The sequence below is a fragment of the Branchiostoma belcheri genome, unplaced genomic scaffold (assembly GCF_001625305.1).
Source record: "Branchiostoma belcheri isolate BF01 breed outbred unplaced genomic scaffold, Haploidv18h27 scaffold380, whole genome shotgun sequence".
NCBI classification, from domain to species: domain Eukaryota; kingdom Metazoa; phylum Chordata; class Leptocardii; order Amphioxiformes; family Branchiostomatidae; genus Branchiostoma; species Branchiostoma belcheri.
The window spans coordinates 13,283-31,397 of record NW_017803999.1 but is presented as its reverse complement, the minus strand read 5'-3'; the positions used below and the strand labels follow the sequence as shown (position 1 = coordinate 31,397).

The 18,115-nt window shown below is 45.6% G+C and overlaps 1 protein-coding gene across 12 annotated transcripts in view; it reads left to right on the top strand.

The window, feature by feature from the left end:
- Positions 1–18,115, top strand: part of LOC109476621 (lysosomal alpha-glucosidase-like) — a 31,636-nt gene that overhangs the window by 6,255 nt on the left and 7,266 nt on the right. For 3 of the 12 annotated variants that reach the window (XR_002140621.1, XM_019777619.1, XM_019777617.1), the window contains exons 8-20: positions 613–787; positions 1,037–1,136; positions 9,133–9,252; positions 10,001–10,119; positions 10,660–10,791; positions 11,350–11,460; positions 11,774–11,887; positions 12,326–12,410; positions 13,181–13,301; positions 14,089–14,222; positions 15,195–15,441; positions 15,681–16,116; positions 16,346–16,494. Coding sequence is in view for 9 of the 12 variants with exons in the window: in XM_019777619.1 (XP_019633178.1) it covers positions 613–787; positions 1,037–1,136; positions 9,133–9,252; positions 10,001–10,119; positions 10,660–10,791; positions 11,350–11,460; positions 11,774–11,887; positions 12,326–12,410; positions 13,181–13,301; positions 14,089–14,222; positions 15,195–15,441; positions 15,681–16,116; positions 16,346–16,494 (2,043 nt within the window). In the remaining 3 variants the exon portion in view is untranslated. Of the gene's footprint in view, positions 1–612; positions 788–1,036; positions 1,137–9,132; positions 9,253–10,000; positions 10,120–10,217; positions 10,242–10,659; positions 10,792–11,349; positions 11,461–11,773; positions 11,888–12,325; positions 12,411–13,180; positions 13,302–13,776; positions 13,895–14,088; positions 14,223–15,194; positions 15,442–15,680; positions 16,117–16,345; positions 16,495–18,115 lie in introns of all 12 variants that reach the window. The other 9 variants (XR_002140622.1, XR_002140623.1, XM_019777618.1 and 6 more) reach the window with 9 other exon arrangements.

The following is an 18,115-nucleotide window of genomic DNA, read 5'->3' as shown; positions in this document are numbered from 1 at the left end:
CAGGGGGGTGCTGTAAGTAACGAGGGGTGCTGTAAGTCTGACGGAATCAGACCTGTATAATCTTTTACTTTTCTTTTAAATTACTTTATTGGGGACTGACAACATTTCACACAAAACCAGAAATGATGTTTTCATCCTTACACTGGTGGCAGAATACAATTATACAACGTTACAAACTGTACAACTTTCTGGACTAATGTTTTGGTCAAAAGGATTTTTTCTTGAGGCTGGTTTTAAAAAGAAATGGTGTCTGCCCTGTTGCTAGGTTGAATTCAGCAGCACTGTCTTTAACTTTTAGAGTAAACGTTGCTGAGCTTAATTCTGTAAGAAATGGAAGAACTGTCTCAACTCTCAAGTCTCAAAGATATAATTTAATATTTTGTGTATTTTGTTGCAGTGTGATATTTTGTTTATTTTGTTGCAGTTTGATATTTTGTGTATTTTGTTGCAGTTTGAACACAACTGTGGCGCCCCTGATTTACGCTGACCATATTTTGTGTAAATATTTTGTTGCAGTTTGAACACGACATATTTTGTGTATTTTGTTGCAGTTTGAACACGACCGTGGCGCCCCTGATTTACGCTGACCATATTTTGTATATTTTGTTGCAGTTTGAACACGACCGTGGCGCCCCTGATTTATGCTGACCAGTTCCTGGAGATGTCGACCTCGCTGCCGTCCGGGAACGTGTACGGGCTGGGCGAACACCGCGGCCCGCTGCGACACAAAACCGGCTGGATCCGGATCCCCTTCTGGGCACGCGACAAGCAGGCTGCCGAGGCAAAGGTCAGCACAGGTCACCTGTCCGAAGCACGTCGGCAGAGTGTACTGCGCCTAGCCTGCAGGAATCCACGATTCGCATGTTTGGTCAACATTGCATCATAATTTTCACTGTTTCATAGGATAGTTGAAACCTACAGATGGGGTAATTTGTGAACATGGCTGCCTTACATAAACAATACGCCTGAAACAATTTTGATCTGATTTCCCAACCGGATGAAGTTATTTACAGATGTGTTCCCCCCCCCCCCACAGGAGGATGTGACGAACCTGTACGGCTCGCACCCCTTCTACCTGTGTGTGGAGGACGATGGGCAAGCTCACGGCGTGTTTCTGCTCAACAGTAACGCTATGGGTACGTACAAACAAACAAACAAACAAACAGTAACGCTATGGGTACGTACGTACAAACAAACAAACAAACAAACAAACAGTAACGCTATGGATATGTACAAACAAACAAACAGTAACACCATGGGTACGTACAAACAAACAAACAAACAAACAAACAAACAAACAGTAACGCTATGGGTATGTACAAACAAACAAACAAACAGTAACACCATGGGTATGTACAAACAAACAAACAAACAGTAACACCATGGGTACGTACAAACAAACAAACAAACGAACAGTAATGCTTTGGGTCAGTACAAACAAACAAACATTTCAAATATACAACTTCCCAATTCCATTTTTCCATCTATCACCAGTATTAACTCGTCAGACTGGAAAGATTCCAATCTGTTTCCACTTGTTTCTTTCATTATCAACCATAACCATAATCAGAATTGGATCCTTTTAAGGAAACCAAAGGCTACTGTATTATATATTCTTCTTCTTATACTACGGGGTGGAGACATTCAGCCCAACCCTGGCCCACGAGCACCGAAGTACCCTTGTGGCGTGTGTCGCAGAGCTGTTAAATGGGAGAAGGTTGATGGGCGCAGGGCAGTCTGTTGTGATACGTGTGACACCTGGTATCACACAGACTGTATGGGCATGTCGACACCAGTGTATAACGCTATAAATCGCCCTAACATATCATGGATCTGTTGTAGTTGCGGTCTCCCTAACCTTGGCTCCAGCTTGTTTGATTCTACTATATTTGAAACCTCAAACTGTTTTGCTTTTCCGACACCTGATTCTAGCCCCTGCTCCTGCTCAGGGAGTTCTGTAGGCTCACCTGTAGCCTCATCTACCCCGACTAGCCAAGTCCCTAAACACCCACCGAGGGACCGATCACGAGGTAAACCCCTCAGAGCTGCAGTTGTTAACTTTCAGTCAATACGAAACAAGACCGCAGAATTTCAGGTCTTCTGTGATACGGTGGACCCCGACATTATTATAGGAACCGAATCCTGGCTAGACTCATCAATAAGTAACAGTGAGATTTTTCCACCCTCATATACGGCACATAGGAAAGATAGAGAAGGCCGCGGTGGAGGGGTCTTTGTCGCCACCAAGAATAATCTTATAGCCACTCATCATCCCGAACTTAGTACCACAAATGAATTAACTTGGGTCAAGATTGACTTAGTACACAGTAAGTCGATGTACATTGGAGCCTACTACCGTCCTCCATCAGCTGGTCTAGATGACTACCAAGCATTGGAACAGTCCCTTACAAACATACGAAGGAAGCCTGGTAACCCACATATATGGTTAGCAGGTGACCTTAACCTACCGACTGCAACTTGGGGTATGGACATAACCAGTAATTCCTCAAGTGTAGTCACTAACCTCACCAATAAATATATTAATTTGGTTAATGATGTAGGACTGGAGCAAATCATTAATGAACCCACACATCGTACGGAACATACCGCAAATATTCTAGACTTGTTTTTCACTTCTAATCCCACTCTAGTAGAAAAAAGCAAAATTGTTCCTGGTCTAAGTGATCACGACATTCCAATAATTGATGTGCATACCAAGGCACAAAAAGTGCTCAAACATGGCAGACTAGTCTACCAGTGGAGAAAGGGGAATTTGGAGCAACTCCAGAAGGACATGGAAACCTATAGTAATAACTTTCTAAAAAGAGCTAATAAAAGGACAGCCTCGGAAAACTGGGAAGACTTTAAAGAAAACATTTTAGCGACAGTAAACAAACACATTCCTAGGAAGAAGGCAAGATGCCTACATAACCAGCCGTGGATTTCACCCCAAATTAGAAGGGCGATGCGTAAAAGGGACAAACTCTATTCAAAAGCTAAGAGCACTAACTCAAAAGAAACATGGTCCAAATTCAAGTCATGCAGAAAAGCGGTCAAGCAAAGAGTTAAAAAAGCCCACAGAGAGTACACCGCCAATTTCCTTGAAGAAAACATTAAAGACAACCCTAAAGCATTCTGGAGTTATATAAAAGCACTAAAACACGACAATACCAATATTGCAGCCATGAGGCATCATGGTGTGCTTACTTCAGACCCAAAGGAGAAGGTAGATGCCCTGGGTGATCAGTTTAGTTTTGTCTTCACAGAGGAGGACCTAACCAACATCCCATCCCTAGGGAGACCGGTGGCTCCGCACGCACCGCCTCTCTACATATCGGTGAATGGCGTCGCCAAACAGCTTTCTAAGCTTAATCCAAACAAGGCCTCGGGCCCAGATGGACTCTCACCAAGATTATTAAAAATCACAGCAACCCAAATTGCACCTGTGCTACAGGTTATTTTTACACAGTCACTAGACACTGGCGACGTCCCAGCAGATTGGAGAGCCGCTAATATTAGCCCCATCTTTAAGAAGAGAGATAAAACCTCACCTGTTAACTACAGGCCGGTGTCGCTCACCTCAGTCTGTAGCAAAGTTTTGGAACATATTATACACAGCCATACCATGAGCCACCTTGACAAATATAATATATTATCTTCGACACAGCACGGTTTTCGTAAAGGACTATCATGCGAGAGTCAACTACTTTTGACAACCCATGACTTGGCTAGTACTCTAGACCTAAATAAGCAGGTCAACGCCATTGTGCTGGATTTCAGTAAAGCTTTTGATAAGGTCCCCCACAGTCGCTTACTGAATAAGCTCCAGCACTATGGCATCTCTGGCAAGTTACTAACATGGCTACAAGCTTTTCTCACTCAAAGAACCCAATCAGTTGTCCTTGATGGTGTGGCCTCTAAGCCCGCCAAGGTAGTGTCTGGAGTACCGCAAGGCACTGTTTTGGGTCCGCTTTTGTTTCTCCTTTATATCAATGATCTTCCGAGTGTTGTGACCTCTAGTGTGCGTTTGTTTGCCGATGACTGCCTGTTGTACCGGGTTATTGAAAAACCCTCAGATGCTCTTGATCTACAAAAAGATCTCGATGCGCTGACCCGGTGGCAGGACACATGGCAAATGTCCTTCAACCCATCAAAGTGCCACACACTTCATATTACAAATGTACTCGTAAGCGTAACCCGATTATTACACAATACCAATTATGTTCAGAAAATCTTACTAGTGTTAAAACCCATCCATATCTTGGAGTCCAACTATCACAGGATATGAAATGGGACACACATATAAATTATGTCACTGGTAGAGCTAATAGGATACTGGCAGTCATCCGCCGTAACCTTTCGCACTGTCCTCCTCGTGTCAAATCTACATGTTACAGAACACTTGTACGCCCACACCTGGAGTACTGTGCGACTGTATGGGATCCCCACACCATCGGTGGTTCCCAGGCGTTGGAGCGAGTCCAACGAAGGGCGGCGCGAATGGCTGTTAGTGATTATGACTACACCAGCAGTGTTTCTGACATGCTAAAGCGCCTCCAGTGGCCGTTACTTGTTGACAGAAGGAGAACCGCTCGCTTGATATCTTTATATAAAATTGCTCATGGACATATTAATATTCAAATGGAACAATACCTCAAACCTGCCCATAGGCGTACCAGAGGAAGTCATGAATATAAGTATCAAGCAATACCTGCCAAAACAGACTGTTTTAGATTTTCTTTTTTTCCAAGAACGATAAATGAGTGGAACAAGTTACCGGGCCAGCTTGTAAAAGCCCAGACAGTGGAGGCCTTCAAGGCCGGGCTTCTGGCCGCGCAGCCATAGTCCGTCGCACCTCCCCCCCCTCTCAGTGATACCCCAGTAGGGGTGGTTAGAGAGTATCGAAGAAGAAGAAGAAGAAGAAGAAACAAACAGTAACGCTATGGGTCAGTACCAGGGCTTTAGCCAGCGCCCGTTTTACCGTCAATTGACGGTAATTTCTTGCGTCTGACGGTAAAAATTTAAGTCCTTACCGTCAACCTTGACGGTCAAAAATCATGGGCTAACACATAGAAAACGTCCGGCAAATTTGAATAAACCACGCCCGGTTCACGGCGCGGCGTCATTTCCGAGCGCGCGGCGTCATTTCCAAGCGCGCGGCGTCTTTGAACCACGCCGTCCCACGCATGTCTTATTTGCATACGGCGGGAAACCTGACTTATGGGGACGTGCCGACGCCGGTTGAGTAGGTTCTATTGTTCATTCTAGCTGTCTGTCAAAACAACATGTGCTAACGGCCACATAAAAATAAAATAAAACAATGGCACACGCAAGTAAGTGTACATGACAATAAGATAAATAAACAACGTGTGCCAACGTTCATAAATGACAATAAAATACGGTCAGAAGGGACCAAGCGATACGCTGCTTCGGTCATTCGAACAATTTACTTTCGAGCTGGACGGCCGTGAGCGCTCGTGATCCAATGCAAACATGAAGAGAACCTTGAGCGATTTTTGGAAGGTGCCCAGTGCCTCTAGCAGCGTCCCGTCGACTTCTCCTCAAGTCTCCTCAAGTTCGACGAAGAAAAGCCAGGACAAGTTGGACAAGGTAGGCGACTCTGCTCCCCAAACATGTACCGTGTCAACTTCCAGTCCGCCGAAGAAAAAGCAGAAGAATTCGGACAAGACAGACGAGAACGCCAACGTGTCATCACCATGTCAGCCGCAGACAAAACGGAAGTTTCTGCCCAGTTGGCTTAGCAACAAAGACTACGCTGACTGGTTAGAGTACCGGACAGATGAGAACAGAATGTACTGTAAACTTTGCATCAAGCATCGAAAGAAGGGCGCATTTTCAATTGGTGGAAGTGCAAGCTTTCAAAAAGACACACTGGATGGCCACAAGGAGTCTAAGGGACACAGGGCAGCAGAGCGGGAGGACAAGATGTCCGGCAACATAGTCAATGCGGCGAAGACAGCTGTGAGCAAGGCAGAGATCGGAGTGGTAGCCGCAATGAAAAACGTCTATTTCTTGGCCAAGGAAGAACTGGCGACAAGAAAACACAAACCACTGTTGGAGCTAGAGAAGGACGTTGGATGTGAAGCCGTGGTCCATCTGCAAACTGGAGGCAACGCTACGTATGATTCCGCCCAAGCCGCCAATGACTTTCAAGACGCGATAGCTGGCGTCCTTGACGAGGACTTAGCCGCGGAGATAGCGAACAGTGAGGCTGTTTCTATCATGATTGACGAAAGCACGGATATCAGCGTGTCAAAGAACTTGATCGTGTTCCTCAGTCTCTGCAGTGAGGGAGTGATCAAGACGAGATTTCTAAAGCTACATGAAGTAGACGGCCCGGCTAACGCTGAAAACATCTACCAGGCCCTGTTGACGACTTTGGAGGAGCGCGGGATTCCAGTGGCCAAAGTTTGTGGACTGGGAACAGACGGAGCAAATGTGATGGTGGGGAGAAAGAGCGGCGTGGCAAGTCTCCTCAAACAGGAAAACCCCCTGGCCTACACTACCCACTGTGCAGCACACCGACACAGCCTTGCCGTCAGCCAGGCAGCAGCAAACTTCCCGTACCTTAGAAGGATGCAAAACACGGTCGGCGCACTACACACCTACTTTGCGAGGTCGGGAAAAAGAAGCCAGGAACTGAAGAACGTGCAACAGGCACTAGAAGAGCCTGTTTTGAAGATGTTGGAGCTTCACAAAGTCAGGTGGCTCAGCTTTGGCAATTGCATTGTCAACATCCGGCGCTCACTGCGCTCTCTTCTCGAACTGTTTGGGGAGGAAGCCGAGGAAGACCCACAGGCGGCAGGAATGTTCAACGAGCTAAGGAACTACAAGTTCATGTTCGTTCTGCACATGCTGGAGGACGTGTTCGCCATCCTGAACATGATCAGCAAAGTGTTCCAAACACAAGGGCTTGACTTCTCAAGGGTTCATCCAACGGTGACGTCCGCCATCGAAGCCCTCAACAACATTGCAGCTGGACATCACGGCCCATCACTGACAAGTTTTGTAGAGGCGGACTTGGCAACAATGTTTCCCGGGGTCGAAATCAGCAACAACACCGAGAGAGCCAGAGAACAGGCGGAGAACCTCACAGTCAACTTCGTCGCCGCTGTCGTGCAGAACCTGACAGACCGGTTTCCCGAAACCGAGCTCGTCACGGCGTTCGGGATTATCGACCCTAAGAACATGCCACGGGATCAGGCGGCACTGGGACAGTATGGCAGGGAAGAACTGAACACTCTGCTGGCCACCTATGGAGGTGGTCCAGCCGATCAGCCCCTGACTGTCGACCCAGAGCAGACGCGCCAGGAGTGGGGGATGGTGAAGCAGCTCATGTACCAGCGCCGACGTCACAACGTCGCCCTGACAACGGACTCGCTGTGGGAGGAGCTGGAGCGGGTGCACGGAAGAGAACTGTTCCCCAACATGCTAAAGTTAGCAACTGTTGGGAGGTTGCTACCAATGCACACCGCGGACTGTGAGAGGGGGTTTTCCACCCAGAACCGAATCAAGACCCGCCTCAGAAACTCCCTCTCAGTGAAGCGCCTGGACACCTTGATGAGGATTTCGATCAACGGCCCGGTCAGAGCAGAGTTCAACTTCCACAGAGCATTTGTTGCGTGGGCCGCTGCTAGAAACAGGCGAATCCTGAACTAGTCCAGTTTTGTCAACATGGCAGGCGAGAGCGTCGGACTTTTCAGTAACGTGCCTTGAACATTTTACTTAGGCACTAGCAGCTGCTAGATGAGTTATCTTAGAAGTTACTTATTACAACCGTACAAGTCAACGTCGTACTGTCACAATTCCTGCCTGTGTAAATTGTAGAACTAGAATAGCATGAAATTTTCACAATCGCAACTTCAGACTTGGTACGATCCTATGACCTTTCAACCCAGAATGACGTGCACGTGTGTTTTTTTTTTTTTTGCTGCTGGCCGCCATCTTGTTTCTAAAATGACGAGGCAAACTGCGCCAAGTGAGTGTTTACGTTGACTTGGGCGGTATTCAGACCTAGAGTCCCTTTTTATTTCGTAAAGCATCTCTTGACCTCGTATAAACTAAGCTTGAAACGACGATATAGATGATTGTGGAGATCGTGGAAGGATCTTATTATTATTAGAATTGTAAAAATATTTCTTACCTCGAAATTTGTCGATGAAGTTGTGACATGAAGTCTTGTAGTCCGCTCGCCGACTTGCCGTCATCAGGATCTTATTATCATTGTAAATAATTTCTTACCTCGAATTTTTCGCTGAAGTTGTGGCATGCAGTCTTGTAGTCGGTTTAGCAAATTGTTCATGATAAATGTCATTGAAGGAGACGCAGACTCTCAGAGTGAAATGTCTTTAATTGTGCGGTGATTTTTATCTGGTGATGGTAATAGGAATGAAATTGTGTTTCTTTTTATCTAATAAACTTTCAGAAGAAATGATTTGCTTTATTTGTGCGTGCTTGTTGTTTGTAATTGTAATTGTCGCGTGCGTGTGAATGAAGTGTGCGGGAGGGCGTGATGCCGATCATTGGATCGCGAAAGTTAAGTAATTATTGACGGAATTTTTTTCATGTTGACGGTAAATTTTTTTGTTTTTTTCAATCTTACCGTCAACGCGAATTGGGTTGACTTGGGGTTGACGGTGAAAAATTTTGAGCTGGCTAAAGCCCTGGTCAGTACAAACAAACGGTAACGCTGGGTACAGTAGTTCTGCGTACAGTACTGAATAGTGACTGAATAGTGACTGAATAATGACCGAATAAAGACCGAATAATGACCGAATAAAGACCGAATAATGACCGAATAAAGACCGAATAATGACCGAATAAAGACCGAATAATGACCGAATAATGACCGAATAATGACTGACGAATGACTAATGACTGAGTAATGCCTGAATAATGGCTGAATAATGGCTGAATAATGCCTGAATAATGGCTGAATAATGGCTGAATAATGCCTGAATAATGGCTGAATAATGCCTGAATAATGACTGAATAATGACTGACGAATGACTGAGTAATGACTGACTAATGCCTGAATAGTGGCTGACTAATGCCTGAATAATGACTGAATAATGACTGAATAATTACTGCCTAATGACTGTTTCCCTGCAGAGGTGATCCTGCAGCCGGCTCCTGCCCTGACCTGGAGAACCATCGGCGGCATCCTGGACTTCTACATCCTCCTGGGCCCCGACCCCAACTCTGTCATACAGCAGTACTGGGACGTCATCGGTACGTACCACTGTCACAGCAGTACCATACAGCAGTACCACTGTCATACAGCAGTACTGGGACATCATCGGTACGTACCACTGTCACAGCAGTACCATACAGCAGTACCACTGTCACAGCAGTACTGGGACGTCATCGGTACGTACCACTGTCACTCAGCAGTACTGGGACGTTATCGGTACGTACCACTGTCATAGCAGTACCATACAACAGTACCACTATCATACAGCAGTACCACTGTCACAGCAGTACCACTGTCACAGCAGTACCACTGTCATACAGCGGTACCACTGTCACAGCAGTACCACTGTCACAGCAGTACCACTGTCACAGCAGTACCACTGTCACAGCAGTACCACTGTCATACAGCGGTACCACTGTCACAGCAGTACCACTGTCACAGCAGTACCACTGTCACAGCAGTACCACTGTCACAGCAGTACCACTGTCATACAGCAGTACCACTGTCACAGCAGTACCACTGTCATAGCAGTACCATTGTCACAGCAGTACCACTGTCATACACTGCCATCTCTCCCCCCCTGCAGGCTATTCGATGATGTGTTATGTCTGATGTTTTCCACCCCCCTCCCTGTTGCAGGCTATCTGATGATGTATGTCTGACGTTTCTCACCCCCCCTGCAGGCTATCCGATGATGTGTTATGTCTGATGTTTCTCACCCCTCCCCCCCTGTAGGCTATCCGATGATGTGTTATGTCTGACGTTTCTCCCCCCACCCCCCTGTAGGCTATCCGATGATGCCGCCATACTGGGCGCTGGGGTTCCACCTGTGCAGATGGGGTTACGGCTCGGCTAACCGGACCCTGGACATCGCACAGAAGATGCGCAATGCTGGCATCCCACAGGTAAGCAGCTGTAACAGGACTGTGATAGTGCTGGGGGCATGAGTAGTGTGAGAACTCCTGTACACAATGCTAACCGGACCCTGGACATCGCACAGAAGATGCGCAATGCCGGCATCCCACAGGTACAGTGTGTAAGAACCAGCTGTAATGATGGTACCTGTGATCGGGGTATAAGTGTGGAATCTTTCCTCAGCTGACCGGCATGTTTTGCACCACAGTCCTTCCTCAGTAAGACACCTTGGAGCTAAGACCAGTGCTACTAGCCGACTGCTGCCGACCCCTGTGGCAGGGACAACGGCAGCAGTTTAATCAAATCCAGGATAGTGAGTGCCTGTGTGCTGCATGGTTCCTGTTTAGAACCTTGATTCAGCCTGTTGCTCAGACTGCTTTTGTGGCTTCTTCAGTGGCTAAATGATTGGATGTTGCTTTGATGACATGTTTTGTATGGCTGTTGCTAGGATACGTTAATGATGAGTCGTGTTTTGATTGGCTGTTGCTAGGATACATTGATGATGACGTGTTTTGATTGGCTGTTGCTAGGATACGCAGTGGAACGACATAGACTACATGCAGAGTCACCTGGACTGGACTCGAGACGAAGCGAAGTTTTCGGAGCTGCCGGCGGTGGTGAAAAACCTGCATGAACACGGGCAGCATTACATCATGATCGTGGTGAGTTACCTCAGCATTACTGTCTACTGTACACTTACTGTCACAGTATTATTACTGGCTAACTTACATCGTAGTGAGGGACCTGCACGAACACGGGCAGCATTACATCATGATTGTGGTCAGTAACCTCATTACTGTCATTACTGTCGTTACTAGCATTACAGTTACTGTATTATTACTGGCTAACTTACATCATAGTGAAGAACCTACACGAACACGGGCAGCATTACATCATGATCGTGGTGAGTAACTGTCTATAGTCATTACTCAGAGACATGTATTTTGGTGTGACCACTTGTTAACTCTCTCAGGACCCAGGCATCAGCAATGTATGTGTGTGTGTGTGCATATGTGTGTGTGTGTGTGTGTGTGAGTGTGTGTGTGCATGTGTGTGTGTGTGTGCATGTGTGTGTGTTTGTGTGTGTGTATGTGTGTTTGCATGTGTGTATTCGTGTGCATGTGTGTGTGTGTGTGTGTGTGTGTATGTGTATGAGAGCGTGTGCATGTGCGTATGTGTTTGTGTGTGTTTTTGTGTTAATTTGTTTATTGATTTTTCAGGACCCAGGCATCAGCAATGTGCAGAAGGCAGGGACGTATCCTCCTTATGACGTGGGGCTGAAGAGGGGAGTGTTCATTAACGACACCAACGGGAACCCCATTGTGGGGAGGGTAAGTAAGAGGGGAGTGTTCATTAATGACACCAACGGGAACCCCATTGTGGGGAGGGTAAGTAAGAGGGGACTGTTCATTAACGACACTAATTGGAACCCCATTGTGGGGAGGGTAAGTAAGAGGGGAGTGTTCATTAACGACACTAATTGGAACCCCATTGTGGGGAGGGTAAGTAAGAGGGGAGTGTTGTCTCGCACCTATCTGTATGATTTTGAAAGTCGTACATGTTGTTACTATCATGATGGAAACTACATTCAGACAAAGTTTCAATCATTATATGGTAATAACATGGTTACCCCATTCCCTGCAGGTCTGGCCAGGAGATACCACGTTCCCAGACTTCACCAATCCCATCACCCAACAGTGGTGGCTGGAGATGGCAGCAGATTTCCACAAGGAAGTTCCCTTTGACGGGATGTGGATCGTAAGTCACAAACAAACAAACAAACAGACAAACACAGCTCAAACCTGAACCTGTATTCCTAACACTTACTGTACAGACGGGATGTGGATCGTAAGTCACAAACAAACAAACAAACAAACAAACAAACAAACACAGCTCAAACCTGAACCTGTATTAGTCCTTCGTCACTGGGGATGTGTCCTCATATGGCTTCTCAGTCCGAAGCTCAAGGCACAAAGCCGTCCGCACTTCAGGCATGTAGTACTTACATTTACTGTACAGATGTACAACAAGTTTGGTCACAACTCAAACCTAAACCTGAACCTTCCACAAGGAAGTCCCCTTTGACGGGAAGTGGACTTGTTCCAGCTTTTCAAACAATGTATTTTATGGTTGATGTAAGAACAGTTTAGGAAGGAACTTAATAATAGATAATAGATTTTTCTTTTCTGTTTTCAGGACATGAACGAGCCGTCCAACTTTGTGGATGGGTCGACTCACGGTTGCCCCGACAACGAACTGGAGAAACCTCCGTACACTCCAGGTAAGTACCACTGTCACAGCAGTACCGCTGTCACAGCAGTACCACTGTCACAGCAGTATCGCTGTCACAGCAGTACCACTGTCACAGCAGTACCATACAGCAGTGTTAGGAACTGGAGAAACCTCCCTACACTCCAGGTAAGAACTCCGGGCAAACCAGGCCTCCAAATTCATTTTTAGGAATAGGTGCATCCAACCTAAAAAATTAGGGGCACACAAATTTTTGGTGGACCATATAAAACAAGACTTTTTAATAACAGATCTTACTGCTCCTCTTCTGAGCTTAAATCTGAAACGGGAGCTAACTTCAAAATATTGAACATTACAACAACAAAGATTTTACTATTTTTCTGTCCCAGATGTTGACTACTAAACTTTCGACTTGTATAATTCCTATCGGGTCTCTGGACCACTTTTGGCAAAGTGGTCGGCCGGTTAGAACCGGTTTGAAACCTCCTAACCAATCAGGAAGAAGTACATGTATGATAGACCACCCAATAGTGCTCCTAGCTGGAGTGTTAGAATTTCAGGGCTCTAAATTCATTTTTGGAAATAGGTGCACTGGTGCACCCAACTATCTTGGTGCACCATAATAATTTGTAAAACAAAACCTAACAACTGTTACAGATCTTACTGCTCCTCTTGAATCTTGAGCTTGAATCTGACATGGGACCTTAAACAAGTACTACAACAAAGCTTCCCAGCAGTATTTCCAGCCCTGAATTTGCAACAAACCGGTGAAATGAAACACACGGATTTGTCTCCTGACAGCTGTGAATTTGTTCCGTCGCCTGTCGTGGCGTTCGCTGTGTGCCTCGTCTGTGCAGCACCTCGGGACTCACTACAACCTGCACAGTCTGTTCGGCCTGTTCCATGCCAGCAGCTCAAGGAAGTGAGTCATGAAGGGCTGTCAATCAATCCGTCAATCAATCAAGCCATCAATACTCAATCAATAAGAAAACATAAAAATGAAAATGAAATTACTAATAGACAGATTACGTTTGTAAAGCTAAAACATTGCCTAACAAACTACAACTTTGTTTATTTTTTCCCAAACACAAATAACCAGTGACCAGCCCCTCCCAATCTGTCCTGCTGCTTGCTACATAAAATGTAATCCAAGACCTAGATTTTGAAAAAAATCGAACGAAGAAAAGTAGTGAATGGTACGGAACATGTACCTATTTTTCAAATATAGTTGCTTGAGTAACATTTTTATAACTTATCTCATGATCATTACCTGAATGTCTATTAAAAACTATTACCACCAATAAAGGATGAATCTGTTGCAGCTGTGGTTGGGCAAAACTGATTTGTTGTGTTGCAGCTGTGGTTGGGTAAAACTGATTTGCACCTGTGTGTTGCAGCTGTGGTTGGGGGCAGTCTGTCGGCCATGACGCTCTGTGCCTCCTCCCGGCAGCACCTGTCCTCCCACTACAATCTGCACAACCTCTACGGACACTTCGAGATCATCGCCTCTCACAAGTGCGAACTCTAATCATAGCCAACTGTGATTGTTTGATTCTAGCAGTGAATATCCTAATTCTGTATGATTTCTGCTGACATTGCTGAAAATTGTTGGTAATTGTAGTTAATAATTATCTAGGGGTAAGTCTTTTGTAGTCACAAGATGTGCCTGTAAGCTGATGTGTAACCCCCGACACCCCCCCCCCCCCCAGTGCCCTGGTGAGCATCCGAGGCAAGCGGCCCGTCGTCATTTCTCGCTCGACCTTCCCCAGCAGCGGCCGCCACGGAGGTCACTGGCTCGGCGACAACAAGTCAACCTGGAGGGACATGTACTACTCCATACCTGGTGAGTTTCCTACATGTTTCCTACATGTACGACTCCATACCTGGTGAGTTTCCTACATGTTTCCTATACGTTTCCTACATATTTCCTACATGTACTACTCCATACCTGGTGAGTTTCCTACATGTTTCCTATACGTTTCCTACATGTTTCCTACATGTACTACTCCATACCTGGTGAGTTTCCTACATGTTTCCTACATGTTTCCTACATGTACTACTCCATACCTGGTGAGTTTCCTACATGTACTACTCCATACCTGGTGAGTTTCCTACATGTACTACTCCATACCTGGTGTTTTCTACACGTTTCCTACATGTTTAATACATGTACTACTCCATACCTGGTGAGTTTTCTACACGTTTCCTACATGTTTCCTACATGTACTACTCCATACCTGGTGAGTTTTCTACACGTACTACTCCATACCTGGTGAGTTTCTGGGAAAAAGAATTATAATATTTAATAGCTATGAAAGTGGATGATTGCTGGTTTGTTTCAGGATAATGAAAGCGGATAAATGCTGTAACATTTGTGTTACAGGATAAGTGCTGTAACAGTTGTGTTCCAGGATAAGTGCTGTAACAGTTGTGTTTCAGGATAAGTGCTGTAACAGTTGTGTTCCAGGATAAGTGCTGTAACAGTTGTGTTCCAGGATAAGTGCTGTAACAGTTGTGTTCCAGGATAAGTGCTGTAACAGTTGTGTTACAGGATAAGTGCTGTAACAGTTGTGTTTCAGGTAAGTGCTGTAATAGTTGTGTTTCTGGATAATTGCTGTAACAGTTGTGTTTCTGGATAAGTGCTGTAACAGTTGTGTTCCAGGATAAGTGCTGTAACAGTTGTGTTACAGGATAAGTGCTGTAACATTTGTGTTACAGGATAAGTGCTGTAACAGTTGTGTTCCAGGATAAGTGCTGTAACAGTTGTGTTACAGGATAATGAGTTATGAAGGTTGAGGATTGCCGTTTGTTTCAGGCCTGCTGAACATGAACATGTTTGGCATCCCGCTGGTCGGAGCTGATATTTGTGGGTTCGGAGGCGACACAAACGAGGAGCTATGCTTACGCTGGCAGCAGCTGGGAGCCTTCTACCCGTTTTCCCGCAACCACAACACACTGGGAGCAAAGGTACAGCTTTCCTCTCCCTTCTCTCACAACCACAACACACTGGGAGCAAAGGTACAGCTTTCCTCTCTCACAACCACAACACACTGGGAGCAAAGGTACAGCTCTCCTCTCTCACAACCACAACACACTGGGAGCAAAGGTACAGCTTTCTTCTCCCTTCTCACAACCACAGCACACTGGGAGCAAAGGTAAAGCTTTCCTCTCCCTTCTCACACAACCACAACACACTGGGAGCAAAGGTACAGCTCTCCTCTCTCACAACCACAACACACTGGGAGCAAAGGTACAGCTCTCCTCTCCCTTCTCTCACAACCACAACACACTGGGAGCAAAGGTACAGCTTTCCTCTCCCTTCTCTCACAACCACAACACACTGGGAGCAAAGGTACAGCTCTCCTCTCTCACAACCACAACACACTGGGAGCAAAGGTACAGCTTTCCTCTCCCTTCTCTCACAACCACAACACACTGGGAGCAAAGGTACAGCTTTCCTCTCCCTTCTCTCACAACCACAACACACTGGGAGCAAAGGTACAGCTTTCCTCTCTCACAACCACAACACACTGGGAGCAAAGGTACAGCTCTCCTCTCTCACAACCACAACACACTGGGAGCAAAGGTACAGCTTTCTTCTCCCTTCTCACAACCACAGCACACTGGGAGCAAAGGTACAGCTTTCCTCTCCCTTCTCTCACAACCACAACACACTGGGAGCAAAGGTACAGCTTTCCTCTCCCTTCTCTCACAACCACAACACACTGGGAGCAAAGGTACAGCTTTCATCTCCCTTCTCTCACAACCACATCACACTGGGAGCAAAGGTACAGCTCTCCTCTCTCTTCTCACACAACCACAACACACTTATAACTGCAATGTTGGGCTATTTTAATTTGTATTTTATTCACTGTGCTACATGTGCTATCAGCAGGCCACCAGGTCTGCCCTGTCATTCTGCTATTGTGTTTTATTTACTGTGCTAATGTCTGCATGGTTTGCCAGCCCCAGGAGCCCATAGTCTGGAGCGCAGCCACCCAGCAGGCCATCAGGTCAGTGCTGCTGACGCGGTACTCCCTCCTGCCCCACCTTTACTTCCTCTTCCACCGAGCCAACAAGATGGGGGAGGCGGTCGCCAGGCCACTCTTCTTTGAGTAAGTCTCAAACGACTGTAACTGTACTGTTACAGTATGATAAACTTATGTTAATGTATGGCTGTGCTGCACACCCAGTTTTTTATGTTTACCGAAGGAAAACATCTTGTTATATTTCAGTCCATACCATGGTATGGATGAAATATATTGTGTTCCTTCTTCTTCTTCTTCTTTAATACTCTCTAACCACCCCTACTGGGGTATCACTGAGAGGGGGGGGGTGCGACGGACTATGGCTGTGCGGCCAGAAGCCCGGCCTTGAAGGCCTTCACTGTCTGGGCTTTTACAAGCTGGCCCGGCAATTTGTTCCACTCATTTATCGTTCTTGGAAAAAAAGAAAATCTAAAACAGTCTGATTTGGCAGGTATTGCTTGATATTTATATTCATGACTTCCTCTGGTACGCCTATGGGCAGGTTCCCTCATGTTTCTCCTCCTTCTCCTCCTTCTCCTCCTCCTCCTGCCACTCGTTCAGAGGGATTCAACTCCGCCATTATTCAGCCAAATGACCTGAAATTTGGCATGGAGGTAGAGTGGGCAAATTACCCCCTAGACGTTTTTTTTATTTTTTTTGTAAACATGCCTTTGAAAAATTTTTATGAAGGTTTTTTGGGGCATTTTTCGACAAAAAATGGATTTTTGGATCCTGAGCCCTAGTATTACAACCAAATGATATGACATTCGGTATAAGGGTACATTGAACGTGTGTCTACAGAATAGCAGTCATGTATTTGGCATACACCACTTCCAAATGACTCATTTGGGGGACTTTAATGGCTATTTTCAGCAAAAAAGGGCCAAAAGTGCTGTACCCGTTCCATGTTCTATCTAAAAAATGGCCAGTTCCATCCATGGAACACGTGTTCCATTGCGGGTTACCTGAGGTCACATTGCACCTAAGTGGTGGGTAATGACCCACACATTCAATTTTATGTGCCTAAGACCTTCAGAATGTATCAAATCTCATCATTGTTAGTTTTTGCATACCTGTAATAAGATTAGTAAAGCTTTCGAGATTCAAAGTACTTGTTGTTGCATCTTTGTTCTCATATAGCTACTACTTAATTCATTTATTTGAGAACCTTTGCCAGTTTTGCACTGGGGTAAGTTTGGAATAGTCCACTTTTGCGTGGGAGGGAGATGGACTGAAATATGCTGTATTCCCTCCCACGCAAATGTCGGCCTTTCTAGTTTTTGCTCAGTTTCTTCCTCTTCTTCTTCTCCAAACAGTGTTATGACCTGACCAATGACATGATTTGTTGACATCTGTTACTATAATGGTTACATAATGTTGCAATTTCATGGTCTGTTCTACTCCTGTCACCACATACTAGTAGTACATGTATGTGAATGTGTTAAAGTAAAAATTAACAGAGAAGACCATGTCCGAAGGTAAACATTATGCATTTGCTTTGCAAATGTTACTTCTCTAGTTCCCAATTTATGTTTTTGTATGGCTGTTCTGTACACCTAGTTTTCTACCATATGTTAATGTATGGCTGCTCTGTACACCCAGTTTTCTACCATATGTTAATGTATGGCTGCTCTTACACCCAGTTTTCTACCATGTTAATGTCTGGCTGCTCTTACACCCCAGTTTTCTACCATATGTTAATGTATGG